The following is a 19,541-nucleotide window of genomic DNA, read 5'->3' on the forward strand; positions in this document are numbered from 1 at the left end:
AATCTGAAGAAATTTTATTTTTTTATTTTTATTTTTGGAAGTTTTTGGGGTTCGTTGCCTGTAGGCAACATTGTACCATAATGGTGCATAAGTGAATAAGAACGTTCCTTTTCCAATTTGAACATTGTTTATTTCATAAACATATACAAAAATATTCAATAACTTCAAGAAGTCACAATTCATTTTAAATTTTAAATTAAAAAGAATTATAAAAAGAATTTATATATATATGTATGTATGTATGTATGTATGCTCATATGTATGTATGTATGTATGTATGTATGCTCATATGTATGTATGCATGCTCATATGTATGTATGCATGGTCATATGTATGTATGTATTCTCATATGTATGTATGTATGTATGTATGTATATATGCTCATATGTATGTATGTATATATGCTCATATGTATGTATGTATGTATGTATGTATGTATGGTCACATGTATGTATGTATGCATGGTCATATGTATGTATGTATGTATGCATGGTCATATGTATGACCATATGTATGTATGTATGTGTGTATGTATGTATGGTCATATGAATGTATGTATGTATGTATGTATGTATGTATGGTCATATGTATACATGTATGGTCATAAGTATGTATGTATATATGTATGTATGTATGTATGTATGTATGGTCATATGTATACATGTATGGTCATAAGTATGTATGTATGTATATATGTATGTATGTATGTATGTATGTATGTATGGTCATATGTATGTATGTATGCATGGTCATATGTATGTATGGTTATATGTATGTATGTATGTATGTAGGTATGCTCATATGTATGTATGTATGCTCATATGTATGTATGTATGCTCATATGTATGTATGTATGCATGGTCACATGTATGTATGTATGTATGCATGTATGGTCGTATGTATGTATGTATGTATGTATGTATGGTCATATGTATGTATGTATGTATGTATGGTCATATGTATGTATGCTCATATGTATGTATGCATGGTCATATGTATGTATGTATGCTCATATGTATGTATGTATGCATGGTGATATGTATGTATGTATTCTCATATGTATGTATGTATGTATGTATGGTCACATGTATGTATGTATGCATGGTCATATGTATGTATGTATGTATGCATGTATGCTCATATGTATGTATGTATGTATGTATGTATGCATGGTCAAATGTATGACCATATGTATGTATGTATGTGTATATGTATGTATGGTCATATGAATGTATGCATGGTCATATGTATGCATGGTCATATGTATGTATGTATGTATGCATGGTCATATGTATGCATGGTCATATGTATGTATGTATGTATGCATGGTCAAATGTATGACCATATGTATGTATGTATGTGTATATGTATGTATGGTCATATGAATGTATGCATGGTCATATGTATGTATGGTCATATGTATGCATGTATGATCATAAGTATGTATGTATGTATGTATGTATTGTCATATCTATGTTTGTATGCATGGTCATATGTTTGGCCATATGTATGAATGTATGCTCATATGTATGTAGGCTCATTTCAATCAGGAGAGACTAAGAGTAAAAGAGAAATGGTTTATTGGCACATGCATGATATATGAAACATGAACAGTCTTTGGCGGTTAGACCCCAATGAGGTGAAACAATATGTATATATAAATGGGGGTGATGAAGCTGTAGTGAAGAGAACCCCCCCGGGGTCTAGACACTGGTGGTGGTGGTGATGATGAGGTGCAAAGCAGAGACTGGTGAGGTGAAGTGGCTCTGGACTCCTGCTGCCTGGACCTGAAGGCTGGAGGAGAGGGCGTCAGGGAGGATCGAGGTGAACATCTTCTGCTACCTGGGTCCAGTGACTGGAGGAGAGAGGGGTGGAGGAGGGTCGCGCGATTGACTGAATGACAACTGATGAAGCAAAGACAGAGGCGATTTAAAGATTTGGCAGCAGCAAATTGACTGGCTATCGCGACCGTGGCAAAATCTGAATGGATGGTAAAGACAAAGGTGAACGCCCACAAACAGCTGATTAGAGGGAATAGGAGGAGAGAGGCGGAGTAAAGGAAAGTTGTGAATGAAGGCAGCGTAATAGAAGTTCTTCCTGATTGAACTTACGCTGAGCTACATATGTATGTACGTATGTATGTATGTATGTATGCTCATATGTATGTATGTATGTATGCTCATATGTATGTATGTATGTATTTATGCTCATATGTATGTATGTATGTATGGTCATATGTATGTATGTATGTATGTATGTATGCATGTATGGTCATATGTATGTATGTATGTATGGTCATATGTATGTATGTATGTATGTATGTATGTGTATGTATGTATGTACAGTCGTATGTATGTATGTATGTATGTATGTATGTATGGTCATATCCCTCTATGGTACACATTATGATGCCAGTGAGGGAAATGTGTTTTTATGTCTCAAAATAGACTAAATAAACATAATCTGAAGAATTTTTATTTTTATTTTTATTTTTGGAAGTTTTTGGGGTTCGTTGCCTGTAGGCAACATTGTACCATAATGGTGCATAAGTGAAAAAGAACGTTCCTTTTCCAATTTGAACATTGTTTATTTCATAAACATATGCAAAAATATTCAATAACATCAAGAAGTCACAATTCATTTTAAATTTTAAATTAAAAAGAATTATAAAAAGAATTTATATATATATATGTATGTATGTATGTATGTATGGTCATATGTATGTATGTATGTATGGTCATATGTATATATGTATGCTCATATGTATGTATGCATGGTCATATGTATGTATGTATTCTCATGTGTATGTATGTATGTATGGTCATATGTATGTATGTATGTATGTATATATGCTCATATGTATGCATGCTCATATGTATGTATGTATGTATGCATGTATGCTCATATGTATGTATGTATGTATGTATGTATGGTCATATGTATGACCATATGTATGTATGTATGTGTCTATGTATGTATGGTCATATGAATGTATGCATGGTCATATGTATGTATGTATGTATAGTCATATGTATGCATGTATGGTCATAAGTATGTATGTATGTATGTATGTATGGTCTTATGTATGTATGCATGGTAATATGTATGTATGGTCATATGTATGTATGTATGTATGTATGTATGCTCATATGTATGTATGTATGTATGTATATATGTATGTATGTATGCTCGTATGTATGTATGTATGCATGGTCACATGTATGTATGTATGCATGTATGGTCATATGTATGTATGTATGTATGTATGTATGTATGTATGTATGTATGTATGTATGTATGGTCATATCCCTCTATGGTACACATTATGATGCCAGTGAGGGAAATGTGTTTTTATGTCTCAAAATAGACTAAATAAACATAATCTGAAGAAATTTCATTTTTATTTTTATTTTTGGAAGTTTTTGGGGTTCGTTGCCTGTAGGCAACATTGTACCATAATGGTGCATAAGTGAAAAAGAAAGTTCCTTTTCCAATTTGAACATTGTTTATTTCATAAACATATGCAAAAATATTCAATAACATTAAGAAGTCACAATTCATTTTAAATTTTAAATTAAAAACAATTATAAAACGAATTTTTATATATATATATGTATGTATGTATGTATGGTCATATGTATGTATGAATGTATGGTCATATGTATATATGTATGCTCATATGTATGTATGCATGGTCATATGTATGTATGTATTCTCATGTGTATGTATGTATGTATGTATGGTCATATGTATGTATGTATGTATATATGCTCATATGTATGCATGCTCATATGTATGTATGTATGTATGTATGTATGTATGCATGTATGCTCATATGTATGTATGTATGTATGTATGTATGTATGGTCATATGTATGACCATATGTATGTATGTATGTGTGTATGTATGTATGGTCATATGAATGTATGCATGGTCATATGTATGTATGTATGTATAGTCATATGTATGCATGTATGGTCATAAGTATGTATGTATGTATGTATGTATGGTCTTATGTATGTATGCATGGTAATATGTATGTATGGTCATATGTATGTATGTATGTATGTATGCTCATATGTATGTATGTATGTATGTATGCTCATATGTATGTATGTATGTATGTATATATGTATGTATGTATGCTCGTATGTATGTATGTATGCATGGTCACATGTATGTATGTATGCATGTATGGTCATATGTATGTATGTATGTATGGTCGTATGTATGTATGTATGTATGTATGTATGGTCATATCCCTCTATGGTACACATTATGATGCCAGTGAGGGAAATGTGTTTTTATGTCTCAAAATAGACTAAATAAACATAATCTGAAGAAATTTCATTTTTATTTTTATTTTTGGAAGTTTTTGGGGTTCGTTGCCTGTAGGCAACATTGTACCATAATGGTGCATAAGTGAAAAAGAACGTTCCTTTTCCAATTTGAACATTGTTTATTTCATAAACATATGCAAAAATATTCAATAACATTAAGAAGTCACAATTCATTTTAAATTTTAAATTAAAAACAATTATAAAAAGAATTTATATATATCTATATATATATGTATGTATATATGTATGGTCATATATATGTATGTATGTATGTATGTATGTATGTATGTATGCATGCATGGTCATATGTATGTATGTATGCTCATATGTATGTATGCATGGTCATATGTATGTATGTATGTATGTATGGTCATATGTATGTATGTATATATGCTCATATATATGTATGCTCATATGTATGTATGTATGTATGTATGTATGGTCACATGTATGTATGTATGCATGGTCATATGTATGTATGCATGTATGCTCATATGTATGTATGTATGTATGTATGCATGGTCATATGTATGACTGTATGTATGTATGTGTGTATGTACGTATGGTCATATGAATGTATGCATGGTCATATGTATGTATGTATGTATGTATGGTAATATGTATGCATGTATGGTCATAAGTATGTATGTATGTATGTATGGTCATATGTATGTATGTATGCATGGTCATATATATGTATGGTCATATGTATGTATGTATGTCTATATGTATGTATGTATGTATGTATGCTCATATGTATGTATGTATGTATGTATGTATGTATGCTCATATGTATGTATGTATGTATGCATGGTCATATGTATGACCATATGTATGTGTGTATGTATGAATGGTCATATGAATGTATGCATGGTCATATGTATGTATGGTCATATGTATGTATGTATGTATGTATGTATGTATGTATGGTCATATGTATTTATGTTTGTATGCATGGTCATATGTATGTATGGTCATATGTATGTATGTATGTAGGTATGTATGTATGTATGGTCATATGTATGTATGTTTGTATGCATGGTCATATGTTTGGCCATATGTATGAATGTATGCTCATATGTATGTACGTATGTATGTATGCTCATATGTATGTATGTATGTATGCTCATATGTATGTATGTATGTATTTATGCTCATATGTATGTATGTATGTATGCTCATATGTATGTATGTATGTATGTATGCATGTATGGTCATATGTATGTATGTATGTATGTATGTATGTATGTATGTGTATGTATGTATGTACGGTCATATGTATGTATGTATGTATGTATGTATGGTCATATGTATGTATGCTCATATGTATGTACGTATGTATGTATGTATGTATGGTCATATGTATGTATGTATGTATGTATGTATGCATGGTCATATGTATGACCATATGTATGTATGTATGTATGTATGTATGTATGCATGGTCAAATGTATGACCATATGTATGCATGTATGTATGTATGTATGTATGTATGGTCATATGTATGTACGTATTTATGTATGTATGCTCATATGTATGTATGGTCATATGTATGTATGCTCATATGTATGTATGTATGTATGCTCATATGTATGTATGTATGTATGTATGCTCATATGTATGTATGTATGTATGTATGTATGTATGTATGTATGCATGTATGGTCATATGTATGTATGTATGTATGTATGTATGGTCACATGTATGTATGTATGCATGGTCATATGTATGTATGTATGTATGTATGGTCATATGTATGCATGTATGGTCATAAGTAAGTATGTATGTATGGTCATATGTATGTATGGTCATATGTATGCATGTATGTATGTATGTATGTATGTATGGTCATATGTATGTATGTTTGTGTGCATGGTCATATGTACGCTCATATGTATGTATGTATGTATGCTCATATGTATGTATGTATGTATGTATGTATGTATGTATGCATGTATGGTCATATGTATGTATGTATGTACGGTCATATGTATGTATGTATGTATGGTCATATCCCTCTATGGTACACATTATGATGCCAGTGAGGGAAATGTGTTTTTATGTCTCAAAATAGACTAAATAAACATAATCTGAAGAAATTTTATTTTTATTTTTATTTTCGTTTTTGGAAATTTTTGGGGTTCGTTGCCTGTAGGCAACATTGTACCATAATGGTGCGTAAGTGAAAAAGAACGTTCCTTTTCCAATTTGAACATTGTTTATTTCATAAACTTATGCAAAAATATTCAATAACATCAAGAAGTCACAATTCATTTTAAATTTTAAATTAAAAAGAATTATGAAAAGAATTTAAAAAGTTTCTTGGCTAAATGTTGCCTGTAGGCAATATTGTACTATTTAGGAACAACCCATTGAAATAAATGTGTAAAGTATAAAACTTTAAACTACTTAAATCAACAAAGATAACCATAACCATTTGAAAAACAAAAACAACAAATTCCAGTGTTTGATCATCACTGCTTCATTTCAGTGCATGTTTTCTGTCAGTCCCCTGTGTCTTTCCTGACATGTGTTGCCATCACTTGTGGTGTTGCTGCTCAGTGCTTATGGAACTCCATGAAGCAGTTTTTTTCAGGAGTGAAGCACAGGCACGTGACACATTTTGTGCACTGTGATTTCACTATACCCTTACATCCAGGGTATCTGCATCTGCCCTTTTTCTCCACCCAAATAGGCCAGTGGTCAGTGTTGTGTTTGCTATAGTGATTCCATAATGGTTCACTGTTGCAGGCAACATTGCAACTTTCCATGATGGCACGTTGTTGCCTCAGGGCAACAGCTGCATTTTAACAAGTATCCACTATTAAATTAGTAAATAAGTTGCATGAAACTATCAAAACTTAAAGTTTACTCACCTATTAGTGTGAAGACATTTTTTTCCAGGTGGAAAAGGGACAAAAAATAACTTTTTGAGAGTCTTTTTTTTTGCAGCAAGATAGCAGAGCTGTCTCCTTAGAAAAAGCCTGCCAAGAAGGGTTTCAAAATCGCTTCCTGGAGGTCATGTGACAACTTAAAGCATTGCTAATGGTTCCCTATGGTTTTACCTGTTTTTTAAAGTATCGCATCATTTAAAGGGATGCATTGTGGAGATGTGACAGGGCAAAAATGGGTTTGTTGCCTGAGGGCAACATGGTACCATAGAGGGTTAAATAACGAGTACAAGTTTTCATGAAGGAAAAAAACACCTTTATTTACAGAGCAATTACATCTCAGCTACAAAACTATTTAGAGCAATACCCTTTTTCTGAATGTAATGGACATATTGAATGCATTAACAGACAGTGTGCTTAGCGCACTGGTTTTTGATGTGTTACATTGGGCACTCTGTTCCATATCCAGGACCAAATTCATTCACCCTCTTCAGCAGCGCTGCTTTCACTGCAATGATCTTCTCATCCAGCTCTGTCAGACTGCAGGCCTGATGGACATAGTAAGAAAAAAAAAAAGATCAGCGGATCAAAACAGGCTGAATTCTAAAAAAAAAAAAAAAAAAAAGTGCATTGAAAGCAAACAAAAAACTAACCTGAGCAGAGGACGTCTTTGGTCGCTTGTGCAGATGACTCTACGGAAAAAAGCACATAAGTACATTAGACCTTTTGTATTGGCACAATGTTTAAACTGGCCTAACATTTGAGAAGCATCCTGAGGTACTTGTCTGTTCCCTTTCTTACTTGCACAGAGACATGGAACAGAAAGACATTTTGTTAAACCAAACCTCTTTTGGTTTGCTAAGAGCCACTTTGAGAAGGTGAATTTTAAGGTTATTTTTAATGATATTTTGTCTTTAGTGGATGTTTTGATAACAGTTAGTTAGCAACAGGAGGAAGAGAGGTACCGTCTGACAAATGTCCTCAATCAGGACAGGGGCGTCACAGTTAAAGGGAGGGAGGATTTAACTGGTTATGAAACAGCTTCAATTTAACGCTGATGCATCTATATGACCTACAGAACTTAAGAAGACCATCAAAGAGATGGCTGGATATTTCTTAGCTGTTCTTAAAGCCTACCACCGGGTCAGATTCTCAGTGAAATACTTGATGAAATCAGATTTAACAAGCCTCTGTTTACATATTCCCAGGCAAGGCTGCGTTGTGTTACGGCTGCGCCATATTAGCTGGAGCTGATCGCAGCCATTCTACACAACGCTTGATTCCACAAACAGCGCCTTGGCACGTCGCAGAAGCGGCTCTCCGCTTCAAATATACGCAGTCTATTTTTGACAGATGCCGTGTCAATTAGTGTACAACAGATTGAACGGGCAGGAAGTCAGACACAGAAAATGCAGGGAGAATCTGGTTAACTTTCAAAATAAGAGAACCCGTGCGGACTCACGATCATGAAGACAGACAGAAAAGAAACTATTTAACCACGCAGCCTGCTTACCTAAGGTAGAAGCACAAAGAGCAAGGAAAGAGAACCTAATCAACAAAATTTGAGCAAGTAATCAGGTGGGCTCCGCTGCTGAAATGCTTCTGAAACACTGCTGGTGGGGCTTACAGCCGTGCATAGGACTGGGCAGAACCGTGATGCAGACAAGGTGGAATCAACCGATTAAGCGGGAGGAGATTTTAATTTAGAGAATGTTATTTTCACTACCACTGTTGTCCAAAGGGGCCTCCAAAATCATTAAAATATAAGTTAAGTTCCTCCTAGTAGCGTTAAATAGCATGTGTGTAAGACTGCTCAAAGAAATGTGTTTTTACTCAAAATCTTTGACACTAAACTGTAAAAATTGTTTATTTCTAAGATGCAACATAATTTGTTAAGCAGCCTCCTTTGCTGTTCAGTGTTAAAATGTCGTCTCTGAAATCGTGGGCCAACTGTGTACAGCTCTTCAGCAAACACCAAACTACAGTATTTTCAGGAAAAAAAAAAAAAGTGGTACTCCGAATATAAAAGACCCCATCAGTTTATTCAAAGACACTCGACATCTCTTGCTCTGCTGCTCACACAAACATGCAGTGAGTCAAAAGCAGATGGAGAGCAGCATACTCTCAGAAGCAGCATGCGGTGCTGTGAAGAGACATGCAGCATCTTAAGCACACTTACTCAGATAACTAAACACACGGCTGGACAGACTCCTTCAAGATGGGAAATTAGAGTCTGTGTGACTCGGCTGAAGTCTGTCAGATTGAATATAAAGTCTAATAAATTACTTACTGCCATCTTTCGAGTCTGTGCTGCACTATAAAACATGGTGTAGTGAAAAGTAGCAGCCATTTCTCAAGTGAGCTTTCTGCAATGACCTAAGTTTAAGTAAATCTAACTGAACGCGTTGCATTTTTGACTCAAATCAACTTAAGTGTAGCTTGAGGAGGGAGACGTGTTGAAGTATCGGGGCATATCAGGGAAAACTCCATTAGCATCATGCGCAAACTCCTCTCAGTAAGTAGATTTCATTTGAAAAGATATTGCAGACAGCAAATTAGTATTCTGCATGCCAATTTAGGCATCATACACATTAAACTTACAGAGAGAGACTGGACGAACTAAAAATACTCAATATGCCAATATAGCACCAGTCATTTTCTGAAATACTGCTGAATTCTTTAGTGGAAATTCTGGGGTTCTTTCATGAGAACTTTCCAAAAATACAGGACGTACTTCTACAAAATCACAGCAAACAAAAAGGGCAAAAAGCTAAACTGCACCTCACTGTTACACCTGTGATAGAAGTACCACTTCTTTGCGCATTGCTGCTAACTACTATGGCTGCCATTAGCTAGTTAGCTTATCCCAGACTGGAACACAGCCTCCATGACAGATGGAGGCCAGTTTGACAACAGGGAATACAGCACAGAGGTGATTTACAGCGGCCCCAACAGGAATCGAACACTGGGGACAATGAAGCCACGGCAGGTTTGGCAGGACAGGAGCAGCATGAAGCGGCTGAGGAATGAGTTTGCTGCATGTTCATTTGTAAGTATACTTGTGTGATGTTATACTGCGTTAAAATAACGCAACAGTTATAATGTTCAGTCTTGTCCATATTCAGAATCATTGCTGCTTTTGCTGTTAGCTTTTAACAGGCGGCCAGCTTCATGCCCCTTGTAAAATTTATATTTTAAAGCTACTACAAGGAGTTTTTAACTGGTTATGAAACAGTCTCAGTTTATTACCGATGCCCCTGTATGACCTATGTACGTTAACGAGACCATCAGTGAGAATATTGGCTATTTCAGGACTATAGATGCAATTGCTATGCTATAGATGCGTTTAATGCCCGTCACTGGGTCGCATTCTCTGTCAAACACTTGGTGAAACAGGTCTGTGTTTACATTTTCATAGGCAAAGTTAAAGGGAGTAGTACATTAGCCAGTTTAATGCAAACAGAAGATTTTTATTTAGATCATTTTACTTTTGATCTTATATTTTGTTGTTTTTACGGTTCATGAGGACGGAAACTTTTGAGGTCCTGGTGGACAAAAACAGTAGCGGCTCCACCATAATAACCATGAAACATAATGCCAAAAATAAAATTACCTCAGGAAAAATGGTCCCATGCTTATTTTTAACTGGCTAACATACTACTCACTGTATTATTATTCACTGTAACTTTGGAAGGGAAAATGTAAACACAGCATTGCTTGATGTGATTTCAAAGACAATACAACTCAGTGGCAGCTGTTTAGAATGACCAATAACTGATTGATAAACAGTTAAAAACTCCATGTTGTAGCTTTAAGTTTACACTGGAGAACTGGCTAAATTTTGAGAACTCAAGAGTTTTTAGAGTTCAACAGAAAATTGTAAGTAGCACACAAGTACAAAAAAACAAACATAACAGATGTTTTATACAAATTTTGAAATGTCTAAATTTTATCAATTACAATAAAACCTGTGTATCAACCATGGATTAATGCCTAATAATTATTAAGCGTTTCATACATCTATTTCAAAGCTACATGACTCACCGTTGACTGAAAGTACTCAGGAGAGAGTCCCTCCAACTCCAGGATCCGATCCTCCAGCTTCTTTAGTCTCTGGTAGACACTCAAAGGAACTGGACCCGCTGAGGGGAAACACATGTAGAGTGGAGATTGTAAATGTGTGTACAGGAAGCAGCATAATGTCACACTCTTTATATTAGGTAAAAACTTCTCATAGGGCTTATTGTTGTTATTTTTTTTCTTGTTCCACAAAACTGTCAGATTAATTATTCTTTGTACACTGACTCGAATGCCTTCATAATTACACTTTAATGTGTTACATTTCAAATACGTTATAATGGTAACTTGCATACATTGCGGGACTCAACAAGAATTGCCCACTTTGTTTGGGTCTAGTAAAATGCCACCTCAGGCTAAAAAAAAAAGTTAAACTATTTTTAGAATCATTTAATACAACAATCATAGATGTTGCAGCCCTAGATTAAACATGACAGTCAATTTTAGTCCTTGTTGTTATTTGATGACTGCTAATAAATAAAACAATTTGTACAGGGGCAAGTAAAAATTGACGTCTCTGATCTCTGACCCAAAACATAAACACTGAACCCTGCACTGAGACAAGTGCATTTTAGTATTAGTAAAACTTCACTGTCTTAGTCATTCTCTGACCTGTTGGGAGTTTCAGGTGAGTCTCAATGTTGTGAAGTCGTTCTTCTATGGCTGCATTTCCGCAGTCTCTTGCCATCAGCCCCCTCTGCTGCTCCCCAGCTTCTCCTTGACCTCCCCCACCTCGAGTCTGGGGCCCGTAAGTGTTTACCACTCGTGTAACTAGCCAGTCAAACAACCCATAAACAGATAAAGACAAGTTAACAGTGTGGTTTATCACAATCTAAGGCTCTGTATTAAACACAGAGATACATAGCATGTCCCACAAAACTACTGACATTTTTGAACAGATTAATTTGTAGTGAAAAATCTGTTGGTGCTTTAATTTGGGTCTTTTTAAAAAGGGCAGCTCACCCCAAAAATAAAAACAATAAAAATAAAAATAAAAAATACATGTTTTTCCCCTGGCTTGTAATGCTATTTATCAATTTTGATTTTTTGGTCTGAGTTGCCAAGGTGGAGATATCGGCAGTAGATATCCCAGTATAATGGGATCAAATGGCACTCGTCTTCTGAGTAATCCACAGACCTTATTGTGAGCAGCAAATAGAAAAGAAAGTGGTTATGGCTGATTCTACTGCAGAAAGAACCTAGTTACTACATGAAACTGCTCATGACAAGGTCTGTGGATTACCTTGTCTTATTTTTTGGTGCTTTGAACACCACAAGATGAGTGCCATTCAGTTCTATAGTATTCAAGAGAAGGCAGACAACTCGACGGCTCTCAATATCTCCCAAACTCTGCAACTCACACCAAAAAAATCTAGTTGGATAAATAGTACTACAAGCCAGGGGAATAATATTTTCTTGACTTTGGGGTGAACTGTCCCTTTAATCATATTTGGTAACAAGCTGACCCACAAAAACAGATTTTTGTCATGATACATGTAATGCTCTCTAGAGTGACATTTGGATCTACTTGTATTAATTAAACCAAAAATTATAAATTAACATTTCTTGTTAAGTAAAGCCTATGACTTTTTCAAAATGATGAGTGTAATTTCAAAAATAAAGAAAATAAAGCTGCTGAGAAATGTCACATTGACATTTTGTGGCAAATATTTATTTTCTTACCTTTCACGTGGCTTTTAAAACCAGGATAAGGAGTGAAAACCGCATCTGTTCTGGCACAGCTGTTTTCTACAGAGTCAAGAGACATTTTGATTTAAAAATATATTTAGAGTACATATATATATAAAACTTAAATTACAACTATTACCATTAAGGTGTCCTGATTTCTATAACTGGTGTCTCACACAAGCTTTGAATTAAAAAAGGTCCTCTGTCTCATGTTTTTCTGGACTAAGCTGGTTGTGTTTTGAGGCCGAGTGTGTTAGCTACTTCAGCACCACTCTTCGAGCAGTTCAGCCTGACCTCTCGCCTGTGGAAATCAGCTCTCTCCCAAACATTGGCAATCTGTGTGCAGGCTCCCTCTCCACCCTGCCCCCAACCTCTTTCCCATTCTCACCCTGATTGCAGTCGATCACGTTGCAAAACTCGCGTACATTGTTTTCATTGATCTCCATCTGCTTGCGTTCCATAAATGCAGATATTCTTCGCTCAATCTGGGGGTCACAACAGAGAGACAACACAGATAATGAGATACGATGGATTGATGAGCTACTGATAGATGTCAAGAATGCAATGAGGGTTTTTTTGCCTGCATAAGTCTAATGATCTGGAGCAAACAGTGCAGCAATTTACATTACATGGAATGAGAGATGCAGTAGGAAATTATTCCAGGTAGCCAAAAAAGCTGAATTGCTTGCCATCATCACATGATGGAATATAAATACTGTTTGCTTGGCTACCAAAATAAATGCACAACAGAATGGGGCCTCTTGTCCTTCATCCACATGCAATCTCGGAGTAATGAGCATCCACTTCATAATCCATCAAGGACCTGGCCCTCTCTCAAAGCCCTCCAGCAATGTGGTCTGTTCTACCCGACCACAGCACTAAAGAACCCCTTATTCTCCACTGAACTTGGCTTATCAGATCTCCATCAAGCATTTGCTTCACCGCGGCACGTCATGTGCACATCCTCAGGAGCAATTACTTATGATTATTCATTTGCTTGACAGAGAGCATAGAGGGCTCTAAAAATGTCACCGCCAGAACAGCTGACAGATCTGCTGACTGAGACCAACCTCTGACTTCCTGGCTCGGATCTGAACCATGACATCATCAGCCGCCGTCTTGCTCTCCACAGCCTCTGAGCCGGGCGGATGGTGCTCAGACAGTGTAGCTGTCTGCTCTGTGAGTGACGAGGAGGTGACGGCGTCATCTGATGTTTTGTCTTGTGTACATGATGTATCAGCTTCAGCATCCACTAGTGTTTTTAAGCTTTGTGAAACAACCTGTAGAAGCAGTTGGGAGAATATTGCATGAAAGAACAAATAATATTTATTGAGAAAGAAAAAAGGAATAAAATATATTTTAAAAAAGGGTTGTGTAAACTGAAATAATGATGTGCTGGTTGTCAGTTCAGACTTGTTTCAGTAAACCCTTTTAGCCTCAACATGCTAAAATTGTGCAATTTCACCAAAGTTGAAATGTAGAAATGAGCAATCTGACAGTGTGTAGCCACTTTACCTGTAATTTACTGATATGTTCCTGCAAACAATTGTACATGTGAGCATCTGGAGATGGCGGAACATCCAAAGCGTTGATGTTGACTTCTATTCTCAGAGCAGCATCACTTAATTTCATCTGATTAAAAAATACAAAAAAACACACAAACAAGGTGAGGTTAGACACAGAACAGCATGATGTGTTCTATTTTAATAATAATTGGGGTTAATTATTTAATTACTTTTCAAGGACAAAAAAAGCCAATCATTGCTGGTACCTGCTTCTTCAATGTGCAGTATTAAGTAGAAAGTATTTACTGCTTTTCTGTTTTAGAGCTGCGATGATTAGTCAATCAATTGATTCGTTGATTGAAAGAAAATTAGTTGCCACCTACTTTGAAAATAGATGAATTGTTTCAGTCATTTTTCAAGCAGAGATGTCAAACATTTGCTGTTTCAGTATCTTAAATCTAAGGATTTGCTTTTCTTTGTCATTTATCATAGTGAACAATTCCCCAACAGAGATCAGTAAAGTATTTCTGATTCTGATAAACAAGGAATCTTTGCGTTTTGGGCTGTTGGTAATTTGAAAACCTCAGTTTGAGCTCTAGGAAATTATGATGATTATGATTTTTTTTAACTTTTTTTTTTTTTTTTTTTTACATTTTATTAAAAAAAGAAAAAGATTAATTGTGAAAATAATAACGAGATTAATCAATACTGAAAATCATTTTTTACAGGCCTATTATCTATTGTTGCTGATTAATTCACTGACTACTGATGGGCCAAGTGCCCTTTCTGGGCTCCTATGCTTTTTTTTTTTTTTTTTTTTTTTTTGACATTTTCTATACTAAAAAATTAGTCATGAAAATAATCACCAGATTAATTGATAATGAAACAAAATTACCGTCTCTCTTTTAAATAATTGTAAATTGAGTTTTTTGGCCAGTGAAATGTTGGTCAGACAAAACAAAGAGTGTAAAAACATCATCGTGGGATCTGGGAACTTATAATGGACATTTTATATATTCGAAATGATTAATTAAGAAAATAATCTTTTCTGAAAGCTCTAATTGTAACAGTGATGCAGAGCCACTATGATGATATTACTCAGATATCACTCTTGTGTACAATTAAAGTTGAGTATGCACAAGGAGATTCATACATTTGAATAGTGTAGAAATGCGGTGCGAACATATTCATGTTTTGGTGTGTACTTATTCTTCCTTTACAAGACAACAGGCAGGAATAGAGTAGGGATGCACCTTTTGGATTATTTTTCAGCCAATACCAATAATTGCTTGCTTTTCATGGTCAATACCAATAAGATAACTGATAATAAGTTCATAAACCTGCACAGCTTAAGAGTTATCAGTAAAGATGGATGATTTAATATTTGATAACTGACTAAACAAATATAACTGACATCACTATGACAACAAAAAGGGGCAGCTCTGACTCTTCAAATGTTTTTTTTTTTTTTTTTCCTAGTAAAGTAGATTTTAAAAATAAAATTGCAACTACACTTGCTCTTATGGAGCATTTTCCCTAAGAATTCAAAGGAAATATTTTGACAATCTGTCAAATCAAACAAACTCTTATAATAGCCAGTATTTAACAGCTAATATATACTCATACTAATATAGATTAATGAACTGTAATAGGCAAATATCAGCCAATAATTTATCTTACATCTCTAGAATGGAGAACATAAATGTACAGGATAATGTAACAAAACTTATATGGGTCATGTGGTCATAACTTTGCATATTAACTCAAGTACTGCACATAAGTACAATTCTAAGAAATTTAAACTTTTACTTTACTTAAGTATTTACATTGTGCTCCAATACATTTTGGAAGCCATTTGCTTGATAATTTTAGTTACTAGTTCCTTTGCAGATTCGGATTTCTAACATGATATATTATTAAGCGATTAATCTACCCAGCTGTGTGTAAAAAGATGATTTTAGCTCCACGTATATCAGCTGCAACATGACAGAGAATTAACACACATTATGCATCACTACTTTACGAGATGGAAAATGAGTACTTTTGGTATTTTAAGTATATTTTAATTCTAATACTGTTGTTCTTTGACTCAAAATTTTGAATTCAGGACTTTTAGTATTTTTGTGTTTCGTGTTACTAATTTTACTTACGTAAGTTCGTAGCACCAACACGTTAATAATTACTTATAATAATAACTTCACGTGAAATTAACAACGTTTGTTTGAACTGGTCAGAGTCTCGCGTTAGTTCAGCAAAGGTTATGTAACTATAAGCCTATTAGAAGTAGGATAAAATAATGTATAATTAACCACATTAAGTTTAATTTGTTGCATCTTGATTGTTAAAAACACCGCCTGAGTGATGAGCAACAATTAATGAAGTGAGAAGCAGCTCCGCAGCCCTGCTACACTACACCTGGATGCTAAAAACATTAGCATGTAGCTAGCTAACAACACGGAGTAAAAGAGACGTGACGTGGGGCTACACGACTCAAACAGTGTCGACCAACCTCTTTGCCGAAGTCTGCAAGCAGCTTCAGTATCACACACATGCAGTCCCTGTAGCTGGACATTTCACTGGACACATAAGGAGGAGAAAGATTTCCACTCAGCTTCGTTTTCTCCGCCATTGCTGTTCAACGGCTGCACCAATACTGCCCGCTGATTGGTTAAAATGAGACAACGTGAGCGTGAGGCTGCAAGGGCGCATGCGTGCACTCGCAACATGGATGGATGGATGGATGGATGGATGGATGGATGGATGGATGGATGGATAGATAGATAGATAGATAGATAGATAGATAGATAGATAGATAGATAGATAGATAGATATTTTTAAATTTCTGTATTTTAATCTACTTTTATAAAATATTTTATGATGTTAGATTTTGTTATAGTTTGCTGCTTCAATGCATGCCTGTAAACCACATTTTTTCCTCAGAATAATATAATAATAAAATGAGTCCTGCCATAAAAATGTTTGAGAAATATTATGTACAAAGTAATTATTACCATAAAGCACGAGTGTAACAGTATGACATATTATATCATTGGATTATTGATTGCTTCATTCTGTTTTGCTATACACTTCGCTGCTAACACATTTTTCTCTGTTGTGGGACTCATAAATCTTATCTTATTTCAATTTTGGTGTTGCAGCTGTGGTATTTCTAACAACTTAATATACTGTTAGGTGGTTAAATTAATTACAAATCCTCATATTTTAGAAATTGATCACATGTCTTATTTAAACTCTTGCTCTACAAAGTAACTTGAAACCTACCAGATGGTTAAACCTTAAAAGTAAGCTTAAAATCCTATTATACTTGGTTGCCTATTACTTCTATTTTGTTTTTTATTTTATTTTCCTTTGTTTTTATGTCATTACTTTCATTTTTATATCTAGGCTGCCTTTCAATATTTTATTTCATTCACTCTTTTAAAGTTTTCTTTTATAATGTTTTATATGCATGTAAAGCACTTGGAAACTGCTCAGTGTATGAAATGAACTACATTAATAAATTGCTGTGCCTTGCCTTATAGCTTTACATGTTGCAGGTAATGTTGATATTATTGGGAGAGGCTTCAGCAGAATAAAATGTCACTTTGTTCTCATTAAGAGCTAAAAAGGCTCAGACAATTCCACACAATAATACACATGGCTCATACTATACATCGGTACACTAAAGCCTTTCATCAATGTGGGAAATACAAGATGAATGATGCTCAAAGAGGAAAAGTATCGTTATGCTGTTCTCCCTCAAATGAACATAATTACATGTGTATCTACATTAATAGCAAGATAAGCCCAGGATACAATATAAATAACTTAAGTACACTGTCTTATTGCTCAGGGTTTTCACTCTGAGTTATATCTGCAGTCAAATATGAAACAATTGGAAACGGCTACCTGCAGACTGGACTGACTCAAATGTGAGATTTGTAGCTCCATTTAACTGTATTCTCCATCACTTACTTTTCAAACAGGAGAAAGAATGGTCACTCAATTATAGGAACATTGTCCCTCAGAGCGCGACGGACTGTGCAGCAGGGCATTGGGATGGGAACCTGGCGACAATGGCGTATTTTTCTGAGTTGAGTGACTGTGGGAAAATCTCCCTCCTCTATTCAGACATTTTTCCCTTCTTTTCATATAATGAGGAGAGAGACTGATGAAGGCAACAACAGAAAAAGAACAATTACAGGCAATGAGAAAGCACAACCACTCAGAGCTCAATAATGCTCTCTAGAAGGGTTAATCATTTTAGGAAGGGGTCTGAAGACAAGCCTTTTTAGTTTAATTCATCTCTGGGGTGATATTTTTTTCCCCCTGAAACAGGAAGGGAACTGTAACACTTGACATGGTTTGACATGCTGAGCCATTGCTGAATGTTCCCACACAGCGAGGAGCTCAGAAATTAAAAAACTGCTCATTTAATTTGCCTGGCTGCAGACCCAAGACCTGTGATTTTTTTTTTCTTTAATCTGGCAGTAATCGTGATTTAAGGTGCTCATATTGGGAAAAGTGTTTTCCATTTTGATTATATAATAAAAAAAAAAAAATAAGTGGGAGTTTTGCAGATAATGATGGCGTTCAAATGTGACATGCTATTGTGGTTCTGAAAGAACGTCATGTGGTTAAAATTGGAAAAGATCAGTGGTGGAAGAAGTATTTATCTTTTAATGGAGTAACCAGTATGACACTAGAAACATGATCAATTTCATATAAAAGCATCAACATTCTAAATTTTACTCAAAACATACAGCAGTACAAAATGTACTTGAAAGTAAAAGTGTTCATTTTTTAGAATGGGCACTGTGATTGGATTGTTATTATTGGATCATTGATACATGAGCAGTATTTTCATGCACTGTAATGTAATTAAATCTATAATAATGCATCATATTTACATACTAATTTGTTTTGTATGTATAATTTTACTCTGAAAAGTATGTTCTATAGCTGTAAAATAACTGCAGTGTAATAATACGTATGGTACCATGAAATAGAAATTCTTAAGTAAAAAAAAAACAAGTAT

At 34.8% G+C, this 19,541-nt stretch overlaps 1 protein-coding gene across 1 annotated transcript; it reads right to left on the minus strand.

The window, feature by feature from the left end:
• Positions 1-7,538: 7,538 nt before the first annotated feature.
• On the minus strand, positions 7,539-17,156 carry mbip (MAP3K12 binding inhibitory protein 1). Its single transcript, XM_084743087.1, has 9 exons — positions 17,013-17,156; positions 14,514-14,630; positions 14,069-14,278; positions 13,387-13,483; positions 12,993-13,058; positions 11,922-12,080; positions 11,277-11,374; positions 7,886-7,924; positions 7,539-7,780 (listed from the first exon to the last, which is right to left on the minus strand). Exons 1-9 carry the CDS (start codon positions 17,130-17,132, stop codon positions 7,673-7,675), a joined length of 1,014 nt encoding a protein of 337 aa, XP_084599213.1. The 5' UTR covers positions 17,133-17,156; the 3' UTR covers positions 7,539-7,672.
• Between the last annotated feature and the right edge of the window lie 2,385 nt (positions 17,157-19,541).

This window comes from Lutjanus erythropterus, chromosome 18 (genome assembly GCF_056507025.1).
Source record: "Lutjanus erythropterus isolate fLutEry1 chromosome 18, fLutEry1.hap2, whole genome shotgun sequence".
Classification (NCBI taxonomy): domain Eukaryota; kingdom Metazoa; phylum Chordata; class Actinopteri; order Lutjaniformes; family Lutjanidae; genus Lutjanus; species Lutjanus erythropterus.

Bases quoted from the DNA above. Each gene is read 5' to 3' on its own strand.
- mbip (XM_084743087.1), bottom strand. From the start codon at position 17,132: ATGGCGGAGAAAACGAAGCTGAGTGGAAATCTTTCTCCTCCTTATGTG. The intron at 11,375-11,921 runs GTCAGAGAATGA...GTTTCCCCTCAG, and splicing joins TCACCTGAAACTCCCAACAG to CGGGTCCAGTTCCTTTGAGT. The intron at 7,781-7,885 runs GTTAGTTTTTTG...TATGTCCATCAG, and splicing joins CAAAGACGTCCTCTGCTCAG to GCCTGCAGTCTGACAGAGCT.